Source organism: Rhineura floridana, chromosome 2, assembly GCF_030035675.1.
Source record: "Rhineura floridana isolate rRhiFlo1 chromosome 2, rRhiFlo1.hap2, whole genome shotgun sequence".
Taxonomy (NCBI): Eukaryota; Metazoa; Chordata; class Lepidosauria; order Squamata; family Rhineuridae; genus Rhineura; species Rhineura floridana.
Window position 1 is genome coordinate 226,266,915 of NC_084481.1, and position 18,223 is coordinate 226,285,137.

Here is an 18,223-nt window from a genome sequence, read left to right on the forward strand (position 1 = left end):
CCAAGAAAATCCAACACGGTCACATTTGACTTCAAAAGAGGAAACTTCACAAAAATGAGGGGATTGGTAAAAAGAAAGCTGAAAAACAAAGTCCAGAGGGTCACATCACTCGAAAATGCTTGGAAGTTGTTTAAAAGCACTATATTAGAAGCTCAACTGGAGTGCATACCGCAGATCAGAAAAGGTACCGCCAGGGCCAAGAAGATGCCAGCATGGTTAACAAGCAAAGTCAAGGAAGCTCTTAGAGGCAAAAAGTCTTCCTTCAGAAAATGGAAGTCTTGTCCGAATGAAGAAAATAAAAAAGAACACAAACTCTGGCAAAAGAAATGCAAGAAGACAATAAGGGATGCTAAAAAAGAATTTGAGGAGCACATTGCTAAGAACATAAAAACCAACAACAAAAAATTGTATAAATACATTCAAAGCAGGAGACCATCTAGGGAGACAATTGGAGCCTTGGATGATAAGGGAGTCAAAGGTGTACTAAAGAACGATAAGGAGATTGCAGAGAAGCTAAATGAATTCTTTGCATCTGTCTTCACAGTGGAAGATATAGGGCAGATCCCTGAACCTGAACTAACATTTGCAGGAAGGGATTCTGAGGAACTGAGACAAATAGTGGTAACGAGAGAGGAAGTTCTAAGCTTAATGGATAATATAAAAGCTGACAAATCACCGGGCCCGGATGGCATCCACCCGAGAGTTCTCAAAGAACTCAAAGGTGAAATTGCTGATCTGCTAACTAAAATATGTAACTTGTCCCTTGGGTCCTCCTCCGTGCCTGAGGACTGGAAAGAGGCAAATGTAACACCAATCTTCAAAAAGGGATCCAGAGGGGATCCCGGAAATTACAGGCCAGTTAGCTTAACTTCTGTCCCTGGAAAACTGGTAGAAAGTATTATTAAAGCTAGATTAACCAAGCACATAGAAGAACAAGCCTTGCTGAAGCAGAGCCAGCATGGCTTCTGCAAGGGAAAGTCCTGTCTCAGTAACCTATTAGAATTCTTTGAGAGTGTCAACAAGCATATAGATAGAGGTGATCCAGTGGACATAGTGTACTTAGACTTTCAAAAAGCGTTTGACAAGGTACCTCACCAAAGGCTTCTGAGGAAGCTTAGCAGTCAGGGAATAAGAGGACAGGTCCTCTTGTGGATAAGAAATTGGTTAAGAAGCAGAAAGCAGAGAGTAGGAATAAACGGACAGTTCTCCCAATGGAGGGCTGTAGAAAGTGGAGTCCCTCAAGGATCGGTATTGGGACCTGTACTTTTCAACTTGTTCATTAATGACCTAGAATTAGGAGTGAGCAGTGAAGTGGCCAAGTTTGCTGACGACACTAAATTGTTCAGGGTTGTTAAAACAAAAAGGGATTGCGAAGAGCTCCAAAAAGACCTCTCCAAACTGAGTGAATGGGCAGAAAAATGGCAAATGCAATTCAATATAAACAAGTGTAAAATTATGCATATTGGAGCAAAAAATCTGAATTTCACATATACGCTCATGGGGTCTGAACTGGCGGTGACCGACCAGGAGAGAGACCTCGGGGTTGTAGTGGACAGCACGATGAAAATGTCGACCCAGTGTGCGGCAGCTGTGAAAAAGGCAAATTCCATGCTAGCGATAATTAGGAAAGGTATTGAAAATAAAACAGCCGATATCATAATGCCGTTGTATAAATCTATGGTGCGGCCGCATTTGGAATACTGTGTACAGTTCTGGTCGCCTCATCTCAAAAAGGATATTCTAGAGTTGGAAAAGGTTCAGAAGAGGGCAACCAGAATGATCAAGGGGATGGAGCGACTCCCTTACGAGGAAAGGTTGCAGCATTTGGGGCTTTTTAGTTTAGAGAAAAGGTGGGTCAGAGGAGACATGATAGAAGTGTATCAAATTATGCATGGCACTGAGAAAGTGGATAGAGAAAAGTTCTTCTCCCTCTCTCATAATACTAGAACTCGTAGACATTCAAAGAAGCTGAATGTTGGAAGATTCAGGACAGACAAAAGGAAGAACTTCTTTACTCAGCGCATAGTTAAACTATGGAATTTGCTCCCACAAGATGCAGTAATGGCCACCAGCTTGGATGGCTTTAAAAGAAGATTAGACCAATTCATGGAGGACAGGGCTATCAATGGCTACTAGCCATGATGGCTGTGCTCTGCCACCCTAGTCAGAGGCAGCATGCTTCTGAAAACCAGTTGCCGGAAGCCTCAGGAGGGGAGAGTGTTCTTGCACTCGGGTCCTGCTTGCGAGCTTCCCCCAGGCACCTGGTTGGCCACTGTGAGAACAGGATGCTGGACTAGATGGGCCACTGGCCTGATCCAGCAGGCTCTTCTTATGTTCTTATGTTCTTATGCTCAGCACATGAGGCCTCCAGGGCATCTCCTGCGAAGCATTTATCTCCACGGAAGCCAACTCCTGTAATTGTATCCCCTGCATCCTTAAATAGACAAATTACCTGTCGGACTCAGATTACTAAAAAAAGGGAGACTATAGACCTTACAACTTAACCAAAATACGATAGTCTTGTCCCATGTGCCATATCCCAATAACAATGTACAACCTTTAAATTTGAAGTTATATATCTTGAAAGTTTTTCAATTTTGGAACATAGGCCCAATTAAATTTGGTGATCTATCCAAAATTGAAGTTTTGTCTAAAACTTTTACTGGTATGACACTACTGTTAACTTTTAAATCTTGTGGACCGGTAAATATACTCTTATCCAAGAGATCCTTTTTTTGCAGATCGGGCATTTATGTACATAGGCATTTTTTTAATTTAGCGAATCCTTATCCCTTAATTGCCAAGCGGCCTTGGGTTTGCTCAAGAACCCATGATCAATTATCAACCATAGGAGAATTACCTCGGGATTATACCTTACCCATAACTCCCATTTGTTCGGCTACGCCTAAAGATTTAAATGATGTTCCTAGTCATGATCTTACTGTTTTAGACAGTTATAGTGCCCCTGCTAATTCCTTGTTAAAGATCGCTCCATCCCAATCACTATCAGTAAATTCTAGTCAAGAAGAGCCAGAAGGACAATCGCTTATATTTTCTGGTGATAAGGCTGAAGAATTATTGAGTAATTTTTCTAGTTTTTCGGATCGCGCCCAGCAGGTCATTATAGATGATCTACAAAAACTCCTTAGAATTTTGCAGACCAAGAAATCCCCTCCCCATCCATGTGAAGAGACCGAACTAGGCACCCCCAGACATATGTTACCATCAGATAGTCTAGTCCATCAATTAGATTTCCACTTACCTTGACCTTATACAACCCAGTTAGATCTGGCACTTTCCCTTCCATCTTTAGTGCCCGGGAAACCCTATTCTGACTCAGTGAGGGCTCTAGAAATAAAGCCCTTAATAACCATGTCTGAAAGGGGGAGATATAATTGGAAAAATCCATCTTATCGTTCCAAGAAGAATGTAGCACACCGCTGCTTATTAACTCCTGTTCGATTACCTCAGCAAAATAGACAGATATACTCAGAAGAGAAGCCCCCGGGTTTTTTGGTCCTGCTTTTTAATGCCAGGTTGGTAAATGATAAGACTGCGATCATCCAGGATCTTATCTTGGATGAACATGCCGACCTGGCATGTATCACTGAGACCTGGCTTGACGAACTCGGTGGAGTTAATCTCACCAGTCTTTGTCCACCCGGGTTCTCTGTCCAACAACAGGCTAGACTTCGTAGTCGGGGAGGAGGAGTTGCAATAATATACCGTGAAACTATCTCCCTAACTAGGCTCCCTCTCCAACAAAACGCTGGGTTTGAATGTCTTTGTCTAAAGCTTGGTAATTCTGATAATATAGTGATCCTATTAGTATATCGCTCCCCTTATTGTTCAACAATTTCTCTACCTGAGCTCTCCAGTCTAATTTCGGAGTTGATGTTGGAGTCTCCCAGACTGTTAGTGCTGGGTGACTTCAACATCCATGCAGAATCTTCTCTTTATGGAGCGGCTCAGGATTTTATGACCACTATGACAACCTTGGGGTTGCTTCAACTAATTTCCGACCCTACACATGTTGTGGGACATACTCTGGACCTTGTTTTTTATGCTCGTTTAGATGAAAATGATTTGGGAGTGGAGGGCTTATCAACTGTCCCGCTGTCTTGGACGGATTACTACTTGATTAAATTTAAACTATCAGCAATACATACCTCTTCTGGAGAAAAGAGACCCATCAAAATGATCCGCCCTAAGAGATTAATGGATCCTATTACTTTCTTGTCAGCACTCAAAGAATTTCCTGATCCTAGAGTAAATGACTCAGTCGAAGTCTTAGTCAATTTATGGAATAATGCAATGACTAAAGCAGTGGACTCTATTGCTCCCCTACGTCCTCTTGTGCTTCTTCGGACTAGATCAGCCCCATGGTTCTCTAGTGAGTTGTTAACCATGAAGTGCACTTATAGGGGTTTAGAGCGCCGCTGGCGGAAGACTCGGAGCTTATCTGACCAACTTTGTGTCAAAAGATTTTCAAAGACTTATGTGGCATCTAGGCGTGCGGCTCAAAGAACTTTTTTTTCGGTTGCCATCTTGTTAGCTGACAACCAACCCAAAGAACTGTATCAGGTGATCAAAGGCTTACTCAATTCTGACCATCATGAGGCCAATGCTGACCACTCACTCATTCGCTGCCAGGAATTTGCTTCTTACTTTGACAACAAGGTTGCTCAAATTCGCTCCGACTTAGATGCCAATAACGTTGCAATTTCCACAGATGTACTCTCGGATTCTGTCTGTCTTATTGAATTGGATTCTTTTCAGCTTGTTCACCCTGATGATATTGATAGCTTCTCGGTGGGATGAGACCTACTACCTGTCCGCTCGACGCTTGTCCTTCCTGGATCATAAAACAGTCCAGGAAAGGACTGGCCAATTGGGCCTGCGGGGTGATCAACGCCTCTCCCCAACAAGGCCATCTCCCCGGATGTTTAAAAGAGGCCATTGTAAGACCTTTATTGAAAAAACCCTCTTTGAACCCTTCCTGTTTAGATAGTTTCCGCCCAGTTTCCAATTTACCATTCTTAAGCAAAATCATTGAACGAGTAGTTGCCACCCAACTCCAGTGTTTTCTGGAGGAAAGATACTATTATGACCCTTTCCAGTCCGGTTTCAGGCCTGGTCATGGGACTGAAACGGCTTTGGTTGCTTTAGTGGATGACCTTCGTAGGGAACTAGACAGGGGGAGTGTGTCCCTGTTGGTCCTTCTTGATCTCTCAGCGGCCTTCGACACCATTGATCATAATATTCTCTTGGACCGCCTCTCCGGGATGGGATTACGAGGTACCATTTTGCAGTGGCTCTGCTCCTTCCTGGAGGGTAGAACACAGAAAGTTTCACTCGGCAACTTCTGTTTGGACCCTTGGCCGCTATTGTGCGGAGTCCCTCAGGGTTCAGTGTTATCTCCGATGTTATTCAACATCTATATGAAGCCGCTGGGAGAGGTCATCCAGAGGTTTGGAGTTCGATATCATCAATATGCTGATGATACTCAGCTTTATTTCTCCTTTCCTCCAGACGCTAAAGAAGCTGTCCGGCCCCTAAACCAGTGCCTGACTGCAGTGATGAACTGGATGAAGCTGAATAAGCTGAAACTAAATCCAGAGAAAACAGAAGTGCTTCTAGTTAGTCGAAAGACTGATCTGGAAATAGGGAACTTACCAGTGTTGGATGGGGTTACACTCCCCCTGAAGACCCAGGTTTGCAGTTTGGGTGTACTTCTGGATTCGGCCTTGACCTTAGAAGCCCAGGTTTTGGCGGTATCCAGAAGTGCTTTTGCCCAGCTAAAACTGGTCCGCCAACTGCGCCCGTTTCTGGAGATTTCTGACCTAACGAAAGTAACGCATGCCTTGGTTACATCCCGGTTGGACTATTGCAACGCGCTCTATACAGGACTTCCCTTGAGAACAGCCCGGCAGCTTAAATTGGTTCAAAGGGCAGCGGCCAGAATGCTAACAGGAGCTGGCTTACGAGCCCATACAACCCCACTCTTACAACAGCTACACTGGCTACCAATTTGCTACCGGGCTCACTTCAAGGTACTAGTGTTAACTTTTAAAGCCTTACATGGCTTGGGCCCTCTTTATTTGTCGAATCGTATTTCCTGTTATGAACCCGCTCGGCTCCTGAGATCCTCTACAGACCCTGGTCTTATGATCCCTCCATTCTCCCAAATCCACCAGATGGGTACTAGAAACAAAGCTTTTTCGGTGGTTGCCCCTACACTTTGGAATGCCCTACCGATGGAGGTACGTTTCTCCCCCTCACTTGCAGTTTTTCGCCGTCAGGTCAAAACGTTTTTATTTCGCCAAGCTTTTAATTGTAACGTATAGATTGTTTTAGAAATTTTAATCAGTTGTCGTACTAACTATATAATTATGTTTTTATTATGTTATCTTAATTTGTATATGCAACTGTAGTTTCTGTTCGCCGCTCTGAATTCTTCTGAAATAGAGCGGGTTATAAATATATTAAATAAATAAATAAAATAAATAAATGCAAAGTTCTACACCTAGGAAAAAGAAACCAAATGCACAGTTATAAGATGGGGGATACTTGGCTCAGCAGTACGACATGTGAGAAGGATCTTGGAATTGTCGTTGATCACAAGCTGAATATGAGCCAACAGTGTGATGTGGCTGCAAAAAAGGCAAATGCTATATTAGGTTGCATTAGGAAGGAAGCAGGAATCTGCTTGTGCAAGTTGTTCTGCGAATGCAAATTTCAGTTGAATGAGGAGGTGCAAAGCATGCTTATCAAATTTGCAGATGATACAAAGTTGGGGGGCACAGCTAATACCGTGGAAGACAGAAACAAAATTCAAAGGGACCTTGATAGGCTGGAGCATTGGGCTGAAAACAACAGAATGACATTCAACAGGGATAAATGCAAAGTTCTACACTTAGGAAAAAGAAACCAAACACACAGTTATAAGATGGGAGATACTTGACTCAGCAGTACAACATGTGAGGATCTTGGAATTGTCGCTGATGACAAGCTGAATATGAGCCAACAGTGTGATGTGGCTGCAAAAAAGGCAAACGCTATATTAGGTTGCATTAACAGAAGTATAGTTTCCAAATCGCGTGAAGTACTAGTTCCCCTCTATTTAGCACTGATTAGGCCTCATCTTGAATACTGCGTCCAGCTCTGGTCTCCGCACTTCAAGAAGGATGCAGACAAACTGGAACAGGTTCAGAGGAGGGCAACAAAGATGATCAGGGGACTAGAAACCACGCCCTATGAGGAGAGACTGAAAGAACTGGGCATGTTTAGCCTGGAGAAAAGAAGACTGAGGGGACATATGATAGCACTCTTCAAGTACATGAAAGGTTGTCACATAGAGGAGGGTCAGGATCTCTTTTCGATTGTCCCAGAGTGCAGAACACGGAATAATGGGCTCAAGTTGCAGGAAGCCAGATTTTGACTGGACATCAGGAAAAACCTACTAACTGTTAGAGCCATACGGCAATGGAACCAATTACCTAGAGAGGTAGTGGACTCTCCGACACTGGAGGCATTCAAGAGGCAACTGGACAGCCATCTGTCAGGAATGCTTTGATTTGGATCCCTGCACTGAGCAGGGGGTTGGACTCGATGGCCTTATAGGCCCCTTCCAACTCTACTGTTCTATGATTCTATGAAATCTACTGTTGTATACATACTTTGCTAAGAAATAGGACTACATATTGTTCCTATTTCATTTAACCAAACAGATAAAGCTAGAATCCCTAAGAACCATAATCAGCAGCAAAGAATTGCTAATGACTTTTATCCTATGTGAGTATTTCCAAGTAAGCTTGGAGCTAAGCATGCTGTGCTACTTTCCATAATGGAAAGGAGAATCCAGATTTAATAATGAGATTTAAAATAAACATACATGCCCTTGGTTGAAACTCAACCCATGGAGATATTCTGGGAAATGGCTGTCTCCCCCTCCTTCATTACCTCTAACACACCCTTGTTCCGATGACATTACACTGTGTATTTCCCTGCCAGCCTGCAATATGGAGTAAAGGGTGAAAAATGCACCATGTCGCAACATCAAGTCATACGGCAAAACTTGCAGCGGGGTGCCATTTGGGGCAGCAATCCCATGTTTCTTAGAGAGCGGGTGCCAAATAAGAGAACAGTTGTCAAGGAGAAGGTGGTCAACTTACCATCCCAGTTATGTGGAAGGTTCTTGATCTCCTTGGAATGGAAGTGCTCCTCTTCCTCCGGGATGGTTGCCATAGGTTGCTGGCCCCTGTAGCTTGGAGAGAGTCCACAGAATGTCAAGGAATCATCATCGAGATATTGCTCTGAAAAAGTGGGGCTGCTCCTTTCTCCCTCGTCCTCACTCTCCTGGCTAAAGGTGCTTCCATCGTCTGAAGCTTCAGAGTAACGTTCATAAGGCCCGTCACTGTCTTCCAAGCCCTTGTCCCCTTCTTCGATGGGATGCTGATCTGTTTTGCTCCCCAGGTTGATCAAGGAAGACGATAAGGAGTCTCCTGCTTGTTGGACAGCCTCACAGACCCGAGACATCCAGGAGGAAATAGGCTGGAAGAAACTCTGGACTTCCTGAGAGGCCATGTTTTTGAACACACCATGAACAAGTAAACTGATGGGTCATAAACTCCAGCCGTTCATCTGTGCCAGCATGCCAGACTCAAGAATTGTCTGTGAGCTACAGAAGAAGCATTTACAAAAGATGATCATGAAATCACCAGCCCTTTTTTAAACTCTTTGTTAACTACTAAAATTATCCAGATGAGAGAAAGAGAGAGAGAGGAGGAGAACACACAAGAAAGAAAAGCAAAAGGAGTGTCCACACACCACAGATCAGAAGGAGGGAATGCTTCCACCCAAGTTTGCAATAGAACCATAGATTCACCAAACTGAAAGCAAAGAATGAATATCAAAGTTAATTCATAATTATGTAATGCAGGAGTGGCTAACCCCTGGCTGACGGCCTGATCTGCTCCTTCCGTTTTCTGGCTCCTCCTGCCCAAAGACCACTCCAATTTTGGCAATATTGGTGGTGGCGAAATAAATAAAGTAGGCATGATATTGGGGTGGGTAAAGAGTTTAAACTTCTCTACTGAACACAGCACCTTGAGGGGGATGCAAATTGCTCCCTCCCCACTCATGGGTTGCTGATCTACATGGATCAACTTAAGCGGGGAACAGACGCATGCCTGCAAATGTGTACAGTAGGGCCCCGCTTTTCGGCACCCTGCTTTTCAGTGTTCTGCTAATACGGCACCAGCAGGGCAATCAGCTGTAGCATGGGGAGCTCCAGCCGCCATGCTCCAGCTGACAGCGCTTGGCCCTTGAAGCTCCCCACGCCACAGCTGATCACGCACTATGTCCCACTTTATGGCGGGTTTCGCTTTCCGGCGGAGGCCTGAAATATAACCCGCCATATGAGTGGGGCCCTACTGTATATCAAGCCTTGAGGTTACCAGTGCATGGACCATTGTGGTCAAGCTGTCATGGTCCAGGAACAGTCACAGTTGGCACACCAGCCGAAGCTGGCAGAAAGCACTCCTGGCCACAGAGCTTACTTGAGCCTCTAGTGCAGAGATGGATCAAGGAGTACCCGCAAACTGCATACCTGCTCTTTCAGAGGGAGTGCAACCCCATCCAGGGCACACAATTGACCTATCTCCCAGACACAGGAACCACCCACCCACAAGACTTTTGTCTTTCCAAGATTCAAGCTCAGTTTATTGAGCTTTATATGCTATTATTAGTAAAAAAAATTAACAAGATGAAAGGATTCCTTACAGTAACTGCTTTCATGGCTATGCAGAAGGCAATTCCACAGAATTCAAATTGTAATACAATAAAATACAGTCTAAGAAGTACAAGAAGCAATAAAAATATAATTAAAAATAAATGTGAATATTTAACACAGACATGCTGCAGACCATCTGAACGAAGCTCACAGGCCATTGGTGGTCCATGAACCACAGACTGGGAACACCTGACATAGAGGTTTTATTACAATCAAGTGGTATATATAAATTTTGTTAAGTAAGTTAAGTATACAGTGATTTAACAGTCCACCTAAACACGTAAACTTCATTACATTTATATGCTGCCTGTCTGGCCAAGCACTCAAGGTGGTTTACAGTCATTAAAATAACACCCAAGGGAGGGCAGAGGAAAACTGTCAAAGTACAAGTTCTTCCAAATTTGTATATATTAAAGTTGCACAATGGCCTGGGTAGCACATCAGTTTAAACCATAGTTTAAAATAAATTGTGGTTTAATGTGAATGTGCAAAAAAATAAATAATCACACTTCATTCCTGCCGGGGCTTTCCTTCAGCACCCAGAAATGAACAAAGCAGAGTCTGGCTCCATTTTACATGCAAACCAGCACTTGTAATTTGTCCCCCCCCCCCGGCCGCCAAACAAAACCATGAGCAGTACTGAAACAAACCATGAGTGCTCATTCACACATAACATGAACATATAACGCACTCCATAGTTTCAAATAAACCTATTTGGTTCACCACCAAATAATTGTTTCCTATTAATCGCAAGATTTCCTTAAGAGGAAAGGTTGCAACATTTGGGGCTTTTTAATTTAGAGAATAGGTGAGTAAGAGGTGACATGACAGAAATATATAAAATTATGTATGGCATGATGAAAGTGGATAGAGAAAAGTGTTTCTCATAACGCTAGATCTTGTGGACATCCAATGAAGCTGAACGTTGGAAGATTCAGGACAGACAAAAGAAAATACTTTTTCATGCAGCACATAGTTACAGCTATGGAATTTGCTCCCACAGGAGGCAGTGACGGTCACCAACTTGGATGGCTTTAAAAGAGGATTAGACAAATTAATGGAGGATAAGGCTATCAATGGCTACTAGCCATGATGGCTATGCTCTACCTCCACTGTTGGAGGCAATATGCTTCTGAATACCAGTTGCTGGAAGCCACAGGAGGGGAGAGCGCTGTTCTGCTCAGTTCCTGCTTGTGAGCTTCCCATGGACATCTGGTTGCCCACTGTGAGAACAGGCTGCTGGACTTGATGGGCCACTGGCCTGACCCAGAAGTCTCTTCTCATGTTCTTATGTTTAGCCTTCTTCTGTTTAGATTTTACTTTTATCCCATAAGCTTTTTGTGAACATGTGCTTCGCTATGTGCAGGTAAAAGAATGGCAACTATTAATTACAGTTCACCACAGTTTCCAATGCATAAAAAACAAAAACAAATTAGACGAAGTAAACTCTGTATTGTACAAAGCTGACATCAATTGTTCATTAAGTGCTAGGAGCCATTTCTAAAATACAAGGTTGCCATGCACAATAAATGTGCCAAAGGAGTACAAAAGGCAGACAACAAAAGTCTCTGGAATACCTGAACACAATGCAAGACTCCATCAAAAAGCAGATGGAAAAAATGTTATCCAGCCTGAGCTGAACGCTTGAGAAAGAAACACGAGCAACCCAAAGCGCCAGTGTGTTAGGCTTACAACCTGAACTGAAGACCTCAGTGGTAAAGCATCTGTTTTGCGTGCAAAAGGACCCTGGTTCAACCCCCAGAGATCTCAAGGGAGGGCTCGGAGAGACCCCTCTCAAATTCTGGAGCCATCAGTGATAGAACTTTTTTTACTGAGATCGTTTGTATATTTAGTTGACAGTCAACAAACATACATGTTAGAATGAGCTCTTTGGCCTAGAAACTCAGGATCAAGCAGATACAACTGGAGCACTCACATTTCTTAATTCTTCCTTCCCTCAACCAGTGGCCCTCCAGATGTTTTGGACTACAACTCCTACTACAGTGTCTGAGCAACAGTCAGGGTTGATGGGTACCATAGTCCAAACGACGTCTGGAGGACAACAGGTTGGGGAAGTCTGGCTCACAGATCTGCCCCACTGACATGGAAAGTGGTGGGTAAAAAGGGGCCAATTCTTTTTCCACAACAACAGTGGAGTACAGGGGAACCTTTCCCCTGCCTGAACCTTAATTTCTGGTGCTCTGTCACTGTAGGAATTTTTCTTCCCCAATCGGGATCAAATACCAAAAGTGAGCTGGACTGGGAGAAAACTGGGAGAAAATGAGCAAAGTTCAAGGTTCTGGGTTTTGTATACAAAGCCCTATGCAGCTTGGGACCAGGATACCTGAAATATCGTCTTACGCCTTCTATACCCAGTCGATCATTGCACTCTGTAGGTGAGGGCCTCCTGCAGATACCATCTTATCAGGAGGTCTGTTCCCCACACCATGAGAAGCGGACCTTTAGTGTTGTGGCACCAACACTTTGGAATTCCCTCCCCTGAAATATTAGATAGGCGCCATCTCTGTTATCTTTTCGGCACCTACTGAAGACCTTCCTCTTTCAACAAGCCTTTTAAGTAGAGTCCTTATCCCAGTCTGTGTCTGTGTTGGAACTGCTTTTAACGATGTTTTAAAGCTTTTTTCAAAAGATGTTTTTAAAGATGTTTTGTTTTAATATATTGTTAATTGTGTTTTGTTTAATATATTTTAGTGACTGTTTTTAGGATGTTTTAGAGTGTTTTTAGTGTCTCTGCTGCCCTGGGCTCCTACTGGAAGGAAGAGCGAGATATAAATCTAATAAATAAATAAATATAACTCATGGGAGTCGACCAGAGAGAAGGAGAAGAACAGAGCAGGGGAAGGGACAAGAGAGAAGGGTTCACTCCCCTAAACTGCACATCCCTTTTGATATAAAAGTCACACTACCACTTCCTTTTTTACAGGGCCAGCCCCAGGTGTGACTGGACCCCTGCACCCCTGGCCTGCCCAATTCCGCAGTGCCGCTCACCCCAACACTCCTCCTGATATAGGCAGCATGGGGCTTATATAGGCTTGCCCAGCCCACCTACCTCTGATTTCAGTTTGCACACCCCACAAGCTGTGCACATGCACCTGTCATCACCAAAGATGGCGGCGTGGCACCAATCCCTTAGGGACACCCTACCACCATCTTAAGTGACGGCACACATGCATGCACACTGTGCAGGGTGTACACATTGACGTGCTAACACAACAGACAGGTGAGGCAGGCGGGCTTATTTAGGCCTGCACCGCCTGTATTGGGGTGGAGGTGCCTGGGAGCTCCTGCTCTGGGATCCTAGCTAAGCACTGGTGCCAGTCCTGCTTTTGTATATGGCTCCAACTGCACCCTACATGTAAAGCAGTACCATACCATTTTTAATAGTCAGCTTCTCCCAAAGAATCCTGGGGACTGTAGTTTGTAAAAGGTGCTGAGAATTGTGAGGAGACTTCTGTTCCTCTCACAGAGCTACAATTCTCAGAGTTGTTTAACAATCAGTTCCTTGGTCAGGGAACTCTGGGAAGTAGCTCTGTGAGGGGACTAGAGGTCTCCTAACAACTCTCAGCACCCTTATCAAACTTCAGGTCCCAGAATTCTTTGGGGGAAGCCATGACAGTTTGAAGTGGTATAATACTGTTTTAAATGTATAGCACAGATGGGGCCTATTATTTATTTATTGTTTGATTTATATCCTGCCCTTCCTCCCAGCAGGAGCGCAGGATGGCAAACAAACGCACTAAAAACTTTAAAACATTATAAAAACAAACTTTCAAACACATTAAAATAAAACATCTTTAAAAACATTTCTTTAAAAAAAGCTTTCAAAACATCTTCTAAGATTAAAATTTAAAAAAAGAAGAACATATTAAAAAGCAATTCCAACACAGACACAGACTGGGATAGGTCTTCAACTTGTTGAAAGAGGAAGGTCTTCAATAGGTGCCGAAAAGATAACAGAGATGGTGCCTGTCTAGTATTTAAGGGGAGGGAATTCCACAGGGTATGCGAACAGGACAGGTACACTAACAAACATGACTGCCCTATCACATGTAAAATGTGGCCACCTGACTTGTGTTTTCAACAGTAGTATCAAACTTCCTTCCAGATGCATGATCCAGCATGTGCGAGCGCACACTCATTGTTTCAGCTAACTGCCTCTTCCTCTTGGTGCATTAGTTGTGCGCCCGCCCAAAGACAACAGAGTAAATGGCTTCCACTTCTTCTTGTTCATTTTGGTAAAAAGGAAAACAATTTCCTACTCGATTTTCCCAGTATAATTAATATGTAACTGTCCTCTACCGTTTCATATATAGGACCACAATAATGCAAATGCCACCTTTTCCATACAGTACAAGCTGTGGTTAGAGGCAATATAAGCCTTTCCGTTATAAATGCCACATTCATAAAGGATTTACTCGTCAATCATGTAAGAATTACTTTCAAATGCAAATCGCTACAGCATGGAAGCAAGTTCTTCTCCCTTCCTCCTCAACTTTCCTCCCACTTTACATGATTTGAAAACCTACCCTGTTTATTAATAATTCACATTTTTAAAAAGCTTTGGTAAATATATGTTTGCAGAATTGTCTGTGGCAGCTCCAAAAAGCATCAACGCCCACAACACAATGAAGGAGAGATGTTGTCATTTTTAAAAAGGCCCCTTTGCACTGCACTACTTGTCAGGAGAAAGAAAGGCTTTACAACATGCTCCACAAAGGGAAATTTCTAACGGAGGAATATCTGAAAACACGGCAGAGAACAAAACAGACGGAAAGCAAGCAAGCCCCAAATGCAACGCAATACAAGCCCTAGTCTCACATTTCTGGAAATGGGTACAAATCAGGGGAAAGAGCAGGAATACGTTCCTCCCCCCCAGGCCCAACTGCTGGCCCACTTCATGACATAAGAACATCAGAAGATGAGAACCAGTGTGGTGTTCTGGTTAGAGTGTTGGACTAGGACCTGGGAGACCAGGTTCGAATCCCCGCTCAGCCAACAAGCTCAGCTCACTGAGTGAGCTTGGACCAGTCACTGCTTCTCAGCGTAACGCGCCTCACAGGGTTGTTGTGAGGATTAAATGAGGAGAAGAACTAGGTATGCCACCTTGAGCTCCTTGGCGAAAAGGTGGGGTGTTAATAAATAAACAAACAAACAAGTAAACAAACAAACAAAGTAAGAGCCCTGCTTGATCAAGCCAGGCAGGTCTACAGTACAGCATCCTGTTCTCAAAGTGGCCAACCAGATGCCTCAATGGGAAGCCTATCAGCAGGACCGGAATGCAACATCCACTGTCCCTGTGTGTGATTCCCAGCATGTGGTATTCAGAGATCATCTGGAGGAGCACTGCTAGTTGTCCCCTCTGTTACAAATGCCTAACTGGCCTCAACTGAAAGTTGGGCATTTAGTGTCACTGGTCCCATTGTATGGAACACTCTCCCAGCAGAGATTCAGCAGGCACCCTCGCTTTTGACTTCCAGGTGCCTCTTGAAGACCTTTGCATGTAGACAGGCCTATGTAACAGTTAAACATTTTTGATCAACCAGTCATTTTAACTATTTTTTTTACTGTTTTTATGATATTTTACATTTTATTGTATATATTGTTGTACACTGCCAGATTATATTGTATGAATTGGTGGCATACAAGTACTTTTTATGCCTAAGGCCATGCTACCCTGAACATGCCCGATCTCGTCTGATCTCAGAAGCTAAGCAGGGTCAGGCCTCGTTACTACTTGGATGGGAGACCGCCTGGGAATACCGGGTGCCGCAGGCTTAGAGGAAGACAGTGGTAAATCATCTCTGTGTAAAATCTGGAAGGAGATCCCAGAAGACTTTAGGGATGCCATAATTATCACCCTTTTTAAGAAGGGTGATAGAACAGATTGTGGGAACTATCGAGGTATCTTTCTTCTTGCTACCGCAGGTAAAATCCTTGCAAGGATCCTCACAAATCGACTCCTACCGATCTCAGAGGATGTCCTCTCTGAATCTCAAAATGGTTTCCGCCCTTCCAGGGGGACAGTGGACATGATCTTCACTGCACGACAGCTTCAAGAAAAATGTCAGGAGCAGAATTGACCTTTATATATGGCGTTTATTGATCTGACTAAGGCCTTTGATACTGTGAATCGAACCGCTCTCTGGAGCTACAACACAAGGCCTGAGCGAGTGATATCAATGAGATTAAATGGGAAACCTATTAACATAACCATCATCCAAGTCTATGCTCCAACGGCAAACGCAGAAGAAGAGGAATTTGAGAGATTTTATGCAGAAGTACAAGAAGAAATTGATCACACACCAAAACAAGATGTGCTGATAATCATAGCGGACTGGAATGCAAAAATAGGGAACAGAGAAGAACAGAGAAGAATTGTGGGGAAATGGGGCTTAGGAGACAGAAATGAGGCAGGAGAAAAACTTATTAAATTCTGTAAAGCCAATAATTTCTTTCTTGCAAACATATTTTTTGAGCAACCACAAAGACGACTGTACACGTGGACATCACCAAATGGACAATATAGGAATCAAATTGATTATATAATTAGCAATAGAAGGTGGAGAAGTTCCATACTTTCTGCAAAAACAAGACCAGGAGCAGACTACGGTACAGATCATGAACAGGTCGTATCAAAAATCAGAGTAAAGATAAAGAACAACAAAGCAATCATAATTTATTTATTTATTAACTTTATTTATACCCCGCCGTTTTTCCAAATTGGAACTCACGGCGGCTTCCAGATAAAAAACAGATACAATTAAAACCTACCAAAGTTAAAAGCATATAATACATAAGTAAATAAATATAGACAGATATAATTAAAAAATGAACTCTAATTTAAAATAACATTAAACTGTTTCTGATATTAAAAACTATACTCATAAAATCAGAATAATTAAAAAATAAACAAGCAAGAGCAATATGAGCTCCTTTGGGGCCTATCCTTAGCCGCCTTCGGAATCAAAGGCTTGCTGAAATAAGAAAGTTTTTACCTGTCGACAAAAGGACTGCAGGGAAGAGGCCATTCTTATCTCCTTCAGGAGGGAATTCCAAAGCCTAGGAGCAGCCACCGAGAAGGCCCTATCTAGGGTTGCCAGGTCGGAACCATCCAAAAACCTGAGAAAATGGGGGCGGGCCCAAGTGACATCAGGGGGCGGGCCCTAGTGATGTCAGGGGCGGGCCCTAGTGACATCACAGGGCGGGCCCTAGTGATATCATTAAACATGATACATTGTATCAACCACAGTTGCTTGGAGCATACCATTCAAAAAAAATTCTCTGGAGATTAAAATAGAAATCTTACCTAAAATAGGGTGTTCCTAGGTCCATCTGAAGTGACAAGGTCATTCTTTCTCACAAGCTTAGGGTGATGCAAAATGGAAATGGACTGCCTTCAAGTTGATCCCAGATAGGGTCTTCATGGTAAGCAGTACCCAGACAGAGGTGGTTTACTATTGCCTTCCTCTGAGTCTGAAAGGCAGTGACTGGCCCAAGGTCACCCAGGGAGCTTCATGGCTGTGTGGGGATTCGAACCCTGGTCTGCCAGGTCACAGTTCAACGCCTTTAGGGAACATTTAATCTAGCTTACTTGCTTCTGGCAAGAAGGGTTTACGTGCCCTCAGGCCAGGCCATTATTGGAAGAAAGGAGCTTAGTGTTGCAGAGACGTTAGATGGGAGCACAGATAGATGCCCCTGAAGGCAGCAACTGTAAACATGCTTATTAAGGAACTAAGCCCCATAGAACTCAATAGGACTTACTTCTGAGTAGATATGGTTGCAGCCATGTTAAGGACAAGGGAGGGCATTCTAGGCAAAACAGACAAATAATTGGGTGTCAGAACAAATTAAACCAGAACTATCACTAGAAGCTAAAATGATGAAACTGAGGTTATCATACTTTGGACACATCATGAGGACATGATTCACTAGAAAAGACAATAATGCTGGGAAAAATAGAAGGGAGTAGAAAAAGAGGAAGGCCAAACAAGAGATGGATTGATTCCATAAAGGAAGCCACAGACCTGAACTTACAAGATGTGAACAGGGTGGTTCATGACAGATGCTCTTGGAGGTCACTGATTCATAGGGTCGCTATAAGTTATAATCGACTTGAAGGCACATAACAACAACAACAAACCTCCCTGATAGACTGTGGGAATGCTGTGGACACAATATATTTCAACTTTAGCAAAGCTTTTGACAAAATGCCACATGATATTCTGATTAGCAAGCTAGCTGAATGTGGACTGGATGGAACAGCTATTGGGTGGATCCACAGTTGGCTACACAATCATATTCAGAGTGCTAATCAATGGTTTCTTCTCAACCTAGGGCGGGGTAACTAGCGGGCTACTATAGGGCTTGGTCTTGGACCCAGTGCTCTTCAACATTTTTATTAATGACTTG

At 43.4% G+C, this 18,223-nt stretch overlaps 1 protein-coding gene and 1 pseudogene across 3 annotated transcripts in view; one reads left to right on the top strand and one right to left on the bottom strand.

Annotated features, from left to right (window-relative positions):
* SYT16 (synaptotagmin 16) overlaps positions 1-18,223 on the bottom strand; it is a 131,672-nt gene that overhangs the window by 46,410 nt on the left and 67,039 nt on the right. For 2 of the 3 annotated variants that reach the window (XM_061613289.1, XM_061613291.1), the window contains exon 1: positions 8,175-8,601. The exons of the other annotated variant lie outside the window; for it this stretch is intronic. In XM_061613289.1, coding sequence (XP_061469273.1) covers positions 8,175-8,586 — 412 coding nt within the window. In that variant the 5' untranslated portion in view covers positions 8,587-8,601. Of the gene's footprint in view, positions 1-8,174; positions 8,602-18,223 lie in introns of those variants that run through there. 3 annotated transcript variants of the gene reach the window in all.
* Positions 15,471-15,589, top strand: LOC133378534 (5S ribosomal RNA; annotated as a pseudogene).